This window comes from Wasmannia auropunctata, unplaced genomic scaffold, assembly GCF_000956235.1.
Source record: "Wasmannia auropunctata unplaced genomic scaffold, wasmannia.A_1.0 LD335650.1, whole genome shotgun sequence".
Taxonomy (NCBI): Eukaryota; Metazoa; Arthropoda; class Insecta; order Hymenoptera; family Formicidae; genus Wasmannia; species Wasmannia auropunctata.
Window position 1 is genome coordinate 356393 of NW_012027240.1, and position 10551 is coordinate 366943.

A 10551-nucleotide genomic window follows, 5' to 3' on the forward strand; every position below is an offset into this window, starting at 1 on the left:
ATTACGGTTGTAGGGATTTAAAAATATTTAAGCCGTATAATCACGTTATTACAAAATCTACAATAGAGCCAACGATCACAATTTCGGACTTACATCCGTACACATTTTATAGTGCGCAGGTCATAGCTCTTAACTCACGTCATTTCAGCACGTACACAGAGACAATTTTCAACACAACACAATCTGGTATATATCATACATTATATCATTCACTAGAATTATTGTTATGCTGAAGGTAGAAAAAACACCGTTTAATCCATTAATTGTTTATTGATTTTTAATAAATATTTTATAATATCTGGTATATTATGTATATGTATAAAAGAGTGTCACAAAAAAAAGAAATCAATGGTTTTGTAGAGATACCATCAGAAATATTTAGTCAGTTGAGAGTACAAGACTGGAAATTGTCATGGAGTCCGCCCGAAGATTGTACAACGATTTCGGGATCATTGAAAGCCAGAATAAAAATACAGGGCATTAGTGACGCTGTTAAAGATTACAATATAACCAAACAGACTAACCACAATTTCCTTGATTTGAATGAATTAAGTCCAAAATTAAACGGTGTTGAGCGATACTTGGCAACAGTTTATGTAATAAGAAATTACTCGAGCAACGAAAATGCTTCCGCTTATCAAAAATACGAGTTTGAAACTCCGCCGACAGGTAAAACTTAATATTTTTACTAATAATACTTGATACTTTTTTTCTATGATTATAATATATAATCGAAATAACAGCACCACCTGAAGTAACCAATTTAGAGATCGTGGAAATTGATAGAAATGAAACGCTTCTCATGATACACCTGAGATGGCAAAGTCCACGTCCACCTCTCAATGGAAAATTGCGTGATTATACTGTCCAGTTATGCGAATCACTTTGCACAAATATTACAGTTCAACTCAATGAGTCTTGTAACTTGTGGAACGATTCTATTTGCACAATTGTAAAAAAATCACCCACCCTTTCTCAAAGAATTAAGGTAAAATAATATTGAGTTTCACAACATTTTTAATATTGTCAGTAAACGTAAATAATTTATGTGACAGATAAGGAAAATCAACTGATTATAAAAATTGTATAATACTATATTGATTATAGGTTTTCGCGTCCAATATAAATGTTACTGAACCAGGCCCTCCAGTTTTCATAACTGATGATATGTTAAATAATACAAGTAAAATTTCAAGTTTATCAAATAATTTTAGAAACTTATAATAATACTCGATACATTATGATATACTTAAGTTCAAAATCTGATGATAATCTAACATAATCTATCATCATCTGTTATTGTTACATTAACATTTTGAGATATATTTTCGATTTTTTCTTTTAATACGATTATTTTTATCATAGCTATACTATTAAATTACAAAGAACAAGTGGCTTTTCAAATTTTTGTTATATATAATATTATAATTGTTTATTCTATATATTATGTGTGGAATAAACAATTATTTAATAGTTTTTTAAATTTTGATAAAATGGAAATAATTAGATTAATTATTGTTCAAGTATGACAAACATGACAATCAGATTATATTTTAGCACCGGACCCACCTGCGAATTCTACTTCTACAATCAACGAAAACAGTGTCGTTGATTTAGAATGGCTTCATCCTTGGAAAACCGGTGCTCAGCTGAAGTCTTTTCGTATACAAATAGAACAAATCTATTCAAATCTTTTTCAATCCCTATTGCCGAAGTTCATTAATAAAACGTTAGAATACCCGGTGACACAGTACATGCCTAACTACAGTCAGCGATTGTATTTGTTGCCAGCAACGCACTATTCCATTCATGTTCAAGCTGTAACAATTGCAAATACATTCAGCAACATAAAGTCTGTGGACGTTCATACGCCTTCAACCGCAGCTTTTGACGGCGATCTAGAAGTGATGATAGACAAATCGGATTACACGATTTTATTGAAAATACCACCTGTCAAAAACGACACACAATTGAGCAAAATGCATATTATTATAGTGAATCGTAATAAACCCTGCGATCAATATTTAGAAGTGCCTCAGAATCTACGAACGCTGGCTAGAGTGAGAACGTATGAAACCGCCTGGCAAGCTGCTGAAGTTTTGGTATGTAAACAAAATAGTCGTGATTTCTATGTGTAAAATTTATAAATAATGAACAAACTTGCAAGAATGATTAAGAAATAATGAAATAAGCATAACAAATATTATGAAATACTCTAGTAACTATATGATTGTTTCATGCATACAATCAGTTGAAGTAAGATTAATGCTACATAAATTTCTACTGCATATTAACAACAGTAGTTATAAATATCTTTAAAAATAAAATTTTTGCTTTCAATTGTGATAGACCAGTGAGTATGCTGGCAAACAAGAGTTTAGAGTCGGCGACAATGAAATTTATGGCGGTGCGAGAAATTGTCCATTAAAATCTGGAGAGCTTTATGAAATAGTGATTATCGTAATCGAACAAAATTCAGATTCGTCTACCAAGCCGATTATGCTAACAAAATCAGTCCGCATCGATCGAGATCCGTCGCATTACTTAGCATGGCTAATACCCATTATATTATTTTTTGTCGTATCATGTGCAACTTTTTATTTCTGTCGAAGGTAATATCTTTTATTTTACTATTTGAAAAGTAGTAATATTGATGGTCTTATAAACTCCTTAATATTTGTCGGATAAGAGTTTTAAATTAAATTGAAGTTGTTGATAAAAGTCATAAAATCAAATTTTGAGATATTAATTTTACTGTAATTGTACGTATATAATATTGTTCATATATAACTTTGGCAGGAATAGACATCAGAAAGAGATCAAACGGAAAATACGAACTGAACACGAAAGTATGAAGGAGACAAAGTTTAATGAAGAGGAAATGAAATCCCTGAATTTAGAGGACAATTTGTCAACTCTTTCTGATGGACATACATTATCACTAGTAACCACTCCGGAAGTATCATCAATGATTGTCGTGCATGACGACGAGAAGGAAGAAAATGAAAATAAGTTACCTAAAAGAAACTACACTCATGTCCAGTGCAATCCGAAACAGTATAGATCATATTCATTGCCTCTCGAATTTTCCGATTCTTCGAAATCGCTACAGAAGACTTCCTGCTTCCGTTCAAACGAATTTTGATAAGCAACGTTATACCCAAAGAAATAGGACAAAAAAGCAGGAAAATTAAATTTTCTCTGAATATTTTTCTAACGCGTATAGCGACAATCTAACAAACACGACATGGTCGGCAGTACTTCGACTGCAATCAAAAATTATTGACAAATATTGCCTACATTAACATTCATGTTCACCAAATTGGGAAATTTATGAACGTTTGAAAAAATAACGTATAAATACGTAAACTATAATCGAGCCATATTTGCAGATAAAAAAATCCATTAGTTGCGAGAAGCCGACATCGGAAATTGTGATAAAAAAATAAAGAATATCGAGAAGATTACTGCGCGTCAAAAAGAAAACGGATGTTTTGATTTATATATTAGTGTCGCAAGTTTTAAATCAAGTTTTAAATATCAATACTATATTAGTTTATTCAATTATATAATATACTGAAGTTAGAGAGAAATATTCAACACACATACAATACAAATTTATTAACATATTGTGTCATGCGAGAGCACACAGTTTTTTTATCTCCTAAACCTTAAATAGTAAATAAAACTGTATTTTTAGAAATCTTAAGAGATAAGTTTTAACATTATAAAAAAATAATAAACTGATTTATGCGAATTATTCGATTAATATTTATTGTATTAATTTTAATATTTATTTTATCTTCTTAAATATAAAAATTTGGAAATAATACATATGTGTTCTACAAAAATACATAAGGTATATTTAAATTTTATAAACTTTATATCTTATTAGCTTGTATGAGCAATATGCTCTAACGATATTACAACTTGTTTGAATCTTTTTTTCGCATCATGAATAGCTAGTTCTCAATTCAATCACATTTAAGAGAACGTGTGTTCGGTTATTTCATTTTGATAACGATTAAACTAGTATTTGATGAAGCGATCATTCGCGCGCGATGCTTAAGTGGTGACTGAACGTCAACTGACAAGTCTTTGTTGAAATTATTAAAGCAGTCTTCTACGCAACTGGCTTGTTAAGGGAACAACCGAAAACAGCGCCGATTAAGGTCCTCTTTCATCAGCCTCCGGTTAAGCTAATCGATGATTATAGGTTGTCAATGTAGCAGAACATATATATCAGAGCGTCAGAGCCTTAACGTAATGTAATTTTATAAATTCAGTTGCCATTTAATGCAGTATGAATTTATAAATATTACCAAAAACGTATAGAAAATAACGTAGATAAATAATAAAATCGCACGCGATTACCGCATCTCTTTCAAGATTTCTTCACGATAGTAATCACAGGTGTACGAGAACTATGATTACCTAATATAACAGGACCGTCATTATTAGCGAGGTTGCGCAATTAGGAGAACGATTGAGAAAATGTAGCTTTCAATGACTACGGCGGATGAACTACACGTCGCACCATAACGGTGTATATCTCAACGGATCACAAGAATCCGTTGGATTAGACGAAAGAGAGAACTTTCACGATGTGACAGCAAAATCATTTATTGATAAGTTAGTTATTCGTGCAGAAATTATGAAGCGCTTTAAAGAAGCCCGAACGAGAAGAAGAACATCGCATTGGGAACTTCAAATCCGGTAAGATCGATCAAACCGCAAACTCGATCAAGCGGATGAAGTCGCGTTTTAGAAAGATATGCAAAAAGAATCAAATCCTAGTGCGTGACTTCCGTACAGCATGGAGGTAATCACGATCAGTGCAATCCGTTGTATGTGGAGCAAGCGTGAGTGTATCAGTTAGACATGGCTGTTTGCTTTGCTTGGCAATTCTAATTGAAATAAAACGACGTAATATCTAGCATCGCATTTTACTGATTTGATTTGAAAATATGACAATCACAAGGTAGATAATAGTTACACATATGTAGATCTATTTAGAGATGCGAATATGGAAAGCAAGCGTTATCTTCATTTCTCATTCAAATGTCACTTAAAACACGAAGGAGCGACAATAAAAAAATGTGCCTCCAGAAATTTTCAACGAGCAACGAAACGTTTGATAGAAGAATCTTAAGTCACCTACCGTAAGTCGCGCACGCGACGATTCGATTAACAGTTCGAGCGTGAAAATATGTCGATCAGGGGGTCGATCTGATTTCTCTCGCGATATCTCCGCTTTTTCTCTGTACTTTCACCCGTAAAAAGGCCTCGAAAAAGCGTGCTTTTGGCGCTTCCGTTGCACGGGCACTACGGGCCACGCGCGCCGTTTCGAATCCTTTCATTAAAGTGACTTTTCGGCCGTTAACGTGCCGGTATGCCTAAGAGCACGAGAGACATGTATTCGGTTCTCAGCGAGAGCGAGCGAGGCAAACAACGTGTTTGCGACCGAAATGCATTTGTGTTGGAGCAGCTGTTACTCTATCGGGGCACGCGTCTCAACGGTCGTGGCAGCTGCCCAGAAAATTGGCTATGGTATCCTCACTCTGAGTTCTTTACGTCCATCTAAGGAGCTATTTTTATTTTGTACATGTAATATTATATGATTTGTGTATTATTATAAAATAAAAAAATATTTATCTGTATATGTCAAAAATAAAAAATTGAAATAAAGTAATTTGATGTACGTAAACGTTAGAAATTAAATTCACAAGGAAATAATAAATATTAAATATTTCGCAGTTGTACAGTATTTATTTTTAACATCGCTTCTTTCAGAAAGTTTTTTATTTTTCTTCTTTTAAAAAAAAAAAATGTGTTTTTATTTTTATACATTTATTTAAGTATTTATTATAGAAAGAAAAGTGCTTCTTATTTTCATAATTTTTTTAAATATTTGCTATGGTGAGTGAACGATTATTTAATAGAACGCTTAAGAAACGTCATGGGTTCCGCGTAAATATTTATGTTAAGTCGCGAAAGACTCACAATTTACTCCGATGATAGGTGCATTCTTCGGCAGGCATTTAAAGTTTAAATTACTCCGTCGAGAAAAGTTGCGCGAACAACAGAAGCAACGGTTGAAACCCTAGGCGAAGTACATTATAGTTGAAGGGCCCCCACTCCGCGAAGGGACACCGGGCCCGTATTACGTGAAACTCCGTGACAACCCCCCGAGCAGCCGCGCATACACGCGCAGATACGAGGGAACGCATGGAGAAATGCCCTTTGCGCATCTGCTGTTAAAGGAACCCGCGAGACAGTTTAACGAAGGCAACGGTCGTGAGCACATCGCGTAGCGAATGAAAGTGCGCATTCTTGGCGGGACATTACGGCGCCGACGCATTGCGTTCTGTTCGGAGAAAGAATTAATTCAATTAAAGATTAGAAAAATAATTCATTATTAAACTTCAGTCCAAAAATTGCAAACGAATTCTTGACGATTACCTATATTTGAGTGAAATTATTAAAAGTCCATTATTATTTTAAAGCAGATGAGACTCCTGGTTATTTAACGGATGTGAATTCTTCGAAGAAATTAAGTGACTGATTAAAAATTGGTGTGTGGAATGCTATTTAAGATAAAACTGATAAGATAAAAAAAGAACTCATTATATAGAAATAGGTTTGATGTGTAGCAAAATTTTTTGAAATTTGTGCACAAAGATGTGTAAAAAGATTTGCAGCTTAATATACGAAATTGACTCGCCGTCAATGCAAATAGTGAATCTCGCATTGGAGACTTGGCGATCTCCTATTTACGTTAGTAGCGTGCTAATAATACTCGTCAATCGATCATAAATTCTAGTGATTTTGGATTTTTATTCTGATTCCTAGATTAATGTCTAATAGTGCTTAGAAGATTCGTCAATTTGTGTGCGTCAGTTTGCGATCGTTGAAGGGATTATCGACAATAACAGTGAGATTTATCAGTAATATTTAATAATTTCTTCTATAAATATTGAAGATTTGACACCTCTCTGATTATTTCTAAATGTTCAGCAGAGGTTGTCGCAAAAAGTTCGAATTTATTTTATCAATAAAATGTGTCAAACCAAAAATTAATTTTCGTGTTTTGCATAACATGTGAATTTGGAGAACATTTTATTCTGAACGGAACTTGTCGCAATTCGTAAAATTTCGTCCTTCAAATCTTGTTAAACGTACTGCTCATTTAACTAATAACGTCTCAGACTTGACCATTTAACTCTCAATTTATGAGTTAGCGCTAGACTTATTCATTTTAATTGAATTGAAAATATATCAATTTAACTTAATTTTTTTTTAATCATTTACAATCAATTTTGTCTATAAGTTTCTCAACGCTCATTGAAGATTGCATTGCGAAAACGTCTATTTTTCATTTTTATCGAAAAAGCGAAAGGATACACGTCGTTCGATGAGATAGTTACGAACGGCAGTCATGGCTCAGCCACCTCAATCGGTGCCGGTGCATTGCTACACGAATCCGTCGTTTTGCCGTCAATCGGAGTACATCCCGGACGATCATGTTAATGACCTGCCGCCGCCGCCGCAGCAGTTTCAAGGAAGCGACGATTTACCGCCGCCTCCGCCGCCGTTGCAATTGCAATGTCACGCCGTCGCGGGTCAGAGCAATCCGGCCTTCCAAGCCCCGCCGGAGGCAACGCTGGACGTGCCGCGGGACCGGTATTGTTATCTGGAGGGTAACCGGGCCCCCACGCACAGGAGATACGCCAGTCTTCCGGTGGAGGAGTCTCGCGTGACTTACAACCAGTCCTCGCGGTACGAATACATAGAGCAGGACGAGGCGGAGAGGAGCCAGTTGCCGCGCAGGAACTCGTCGAGGTACGAGTTCATTCCACACCAGCAGGTGCAGCAACGTTCCGCGCCGGCGACCAACCAAGACGATCGAGGAGGGCCGCAGACGCGGACGTGTCGCGGCAATGCCGGTAGATACGCTCTTATACCGGGTGACCAAGACTACCAAGAGGACGGCCCGCAATGGAGTAATGCGAAATCGACGCCTCGACAGATCAACACCCCGCAGGGTAATCATCCAACCTTCATCTTCAGTTTTCGCATTATAAAAACTTTTTTTTATGTTTAATATTAGATATGTTTAATATTAGATATTTAATAAAAATTGTTTGATTCGTTGTTTGAGTATAAAGCATGGAAAGTAAATGCGCGCATAATATAAATTACTGTTTAAATTTGCACAATTTGCAACAGGTCGTTACATCAGAGTGCCTTTGCAAGAGGAGATTCCGCCGGCGCTTCCCGAGAGAAACGTGCAAGAGCTCTCGGTGTCGCCGAAGAATAACTTAGCTACGCAGAAATTACACGAAATATTATCCACACCCAGGAAACCGAGATCCAGATCCGAAGAGAGGACGCTATCGCCGAAGAGGCAACAATCATTCAATCAAACCAGCACACCGCAACGAAGGGCGCTCACTCCTGGCGGATCTCCAAATGGTCCGAAATTTATTATTGCATTGTTCTCTTCAATAAACATTATATAATAATAAATATCATTTTATGATATGTATAATAATAAATATTATAAATTAAATTCTGATAAATTCTTTAGAAAGTATAAAATATTAGAGAAACATACTCGCTCAAAAATTGAAGAGAGATTTCTTTAGATACCATCCCTTCACATTATACCATTATTTATATTTTATTAATTAAGTTTAAAATAACTTTTTAATTAGAAAATAAAATGTTTCTTTTTCCGTCATTTTGTCAGGTCGCGCCTTCAGTCCAACGCGCACAACTCCTCAAGGCACACCTCACCGGGCCTTCTCGCCCACAGGACCTCAGACTTCGACACCTAATAAGGAATCGTCAGCACGCAGATGTCTTCCTCTGCTGGAGAACTCGTCCCGACAGCAGGACCTTTGTCCAGCCAGTAATTGCGGCCGGCTTCGTTACGTTGGTACCGCCCCGGTCGATTTAATGAACATGAGCCACGAACCGCCACCTCGCTACGCTTACACGGAAAGCGGCCTCGAGTCCATGCCGATGATGTCTGGATCGCCCAAGTATCAGGTGGTGCCCGCCGAACAGAAGAACTATCAAAGCGTAGAAAGTGCATTTATGGCACGAACCGCCGTTGTAAGTGATAGTGAACTAAACGGAAAATAATGCGACAGATAAAAAAAATTATTAGTCCAATAAAACTTTTCTTGTATTATAGGTACCTCCATTGTCGCCACCGAACAGCGACGCAAATACGACTCTAGCGAGCGGCATGGAGAAAGGCGACAGAAAGAGCGCACCGATACTTCTGATATTAGTCGGTCTCCTCACATGCGGTCTCGCCCTGTATCTGTCCTGGTCGCAAGGAAGAAGGTAGGATTACTTGTAGTTTTAATAAAACATAATTAATTATAACAAATCCAGAAAATTCAAAATAAACATACAAAAGGATTGATAAGAGTTGAGCGCGGAAGAAGGTGCGTAAGAAGAGATGCATAATTAAATAAATTTTAAAGTTTTATATTTTCTAGCACATCTTGATGTTTTATCATGTATTTAATATTTCTTTAAAGAGATCTTTCCGAAGAAATTATAATATTTGACGTCAGTTTTATTTTAATAGTAATTACTTCAATGTCTTAAAATCACATGTTTCTACACATCAATATTAGATAAATTTATAATAAATATTCAATACAAAAAATGTTATTTTTAGATACTACTTCGACAGCGCAGTCGGTTGCGGTGCCTGCTGCGCTTTAGCAGGTGCATGCAGAAGTCTGCGAAGAACCTGGACAGGACTCGGCCTGGCTGGACTGTCGGCATTGAGCTGTGCTGGTCTTCTATTACTCGCAGCAAAATCACCAAAGGACGGTACACCGCTTCACGACATTACTGCCGGCGCCTTGTGCGGCGTGTCCGTCTTGGGAGCTGCTTTAGCCCTGTTGGCTCTTCTGAAGCCGAAATGCAATCTCGGACGTCATAGACGAGTTCATTCTTGGATACCACGATTCTCTCCTTAATGCCGTTCTGACGACTGATATATAAGGATAATCATATTTACTTTAGAATTGTCCTTTCAAAAGGAGAATATGTAAAAATGCTATAAGGCAGATAAATCATATACAATAAATATTCTTGCCATATTCCTATATAGTTGGAAAATAGTATTTTATTTTATAAATTCCGAGTGAAATAAGTTTTGCGAAGAATATCTATTAAGAAAACACTCAAAAATGTCGTGCTGCAAATGGAAAAGCATATGATGTTTTTTCCAAAAGATATTTATTAGAGTTAGTTAATTTTCTTGTGATCTTGATCAATTAAATGTTAATATTCTGTTTGTTCAATTTATATGAGATACGAAAAATTTTAAATGTTTAAAAAAAGGATTATTATTGTTTAAAAGTACTATTAAACAATACTGCTATATATTAATTATGCTCTTAAATTGAGATTTTATTTTATCGAAGTTTATGAATTCCTTCAAAACATTTGTAATATCATATTTCTCAAATTTATTTCAATAACTTGGTTATTTAACGCGGATACGTACATACAATGAGA

General features: G+C 35.7%; 3 protein-coding genes across 3 annotated transcripts in view; 2 read left to right on the forward strand and 1 right to left on the reverse strand.

Moving 5' to 3' along the window:
- LOC105456510 overlaps positions 1-5248 on the reverse strand; it is a 17344-nt gene extending 12096 nt beyond the window's left edge. The window contains exon 1 of the mRNA XM_011700612.1: positions 5162-5248. The gene's annotated coding sequence lies outside the window, so the exon portion shown is untranslated. The remainder of the gene's footprint in view (positions 1-5161) is intronic.
- LOC105456509 lies at positions 9-3634 on the forward strand. Its single transcript, XM_011700606.1, has 7 exons — positions 9-186; positions 361-669; positions 744-988; positions 1108-1183; positions 1558-2102; positions 2350-2612; positions 2800-3634. Exons 3-7 carry the CDS (start codon positions 803-805, stop codon positions 3143-3145), a joined length of 1416 nt encoding a protein of 471 aa, XP_011698908.1. The 5' UTR covers positions 9-186; positions 361-669; positions 744-802; the 3' UTR covers positions 3146-3634.
- A 1276-nt stretch (positions 5249-6524) lies between the features above and the next one.
- On the forward strand, positions 6525-10336 carry LOC105456511. The gene is made up of 6 exons (XM_011700614.1): positions 6525-6934; positions 7394-8045; positions 8230-8475; positions 8753-9120; positions 9203-9357; positions 9701-10336. Exons 2-6 carry the CDS (start codon positions 7439-7441, stop codon positions 10005-10007), a joined length of 1683 nt encoding a protein of 560 aa, XP_011698916.1. The 5' UTR covers positions 6525-6934; positions 7394-7438; the 3' UTR covers positions 10008-10336.
- The last annotated feature ends 215 nt before the right edge of the window (positions 10337-10551 follow it).

Excerpts from the sequence above, each read along its gene's own strand:
- LOC105456509 (XM_011700606.1), top strand. The coding sequence starts at position 803 with ATGATACACCTGAGATGGCAAAGTCCACGTCCACCTCTCAATGGAAAA. Across the intron at positions 2,103-2,349 it reads GGCAAGCTGCTGAAGTTTTG|ACCAGTGAGTATGCTGGCAA; the intron begins GTATGTAAACAA and ends CAATTGTGATAG. Across the intron at positions 2,613-2,799 it reads ACTTTTTATTTCTGTCGAAG|GAATAGACATCAGAAAGAGA; the intron begins GTAATATCTTTT and ends TAACTTTGGCAG.
- LOC105456511 (XM_011700614.1), top strand. The coding sequence starts at position 7,439 with ATGGCTCAGCCACCTCAATCGGTGCCGGTGCATTGCTACACGAATCCG. Across the intron at positions 8,476-8,752 it reads TCCTGGCGGATCTCCAAATG|GTCGCGCCTTCAGTCCAACG; the intron begins GTCCGAAATTTA and ends TCATTTTGTCAG. Across the intron at positions 9,121-9,202 it reads TTATGGCACGAACCGCCGTT|GTACCTCCATTGTCGCCACC; the intron begins GTAAGTGATAGT and ends CTTGTATTATAG.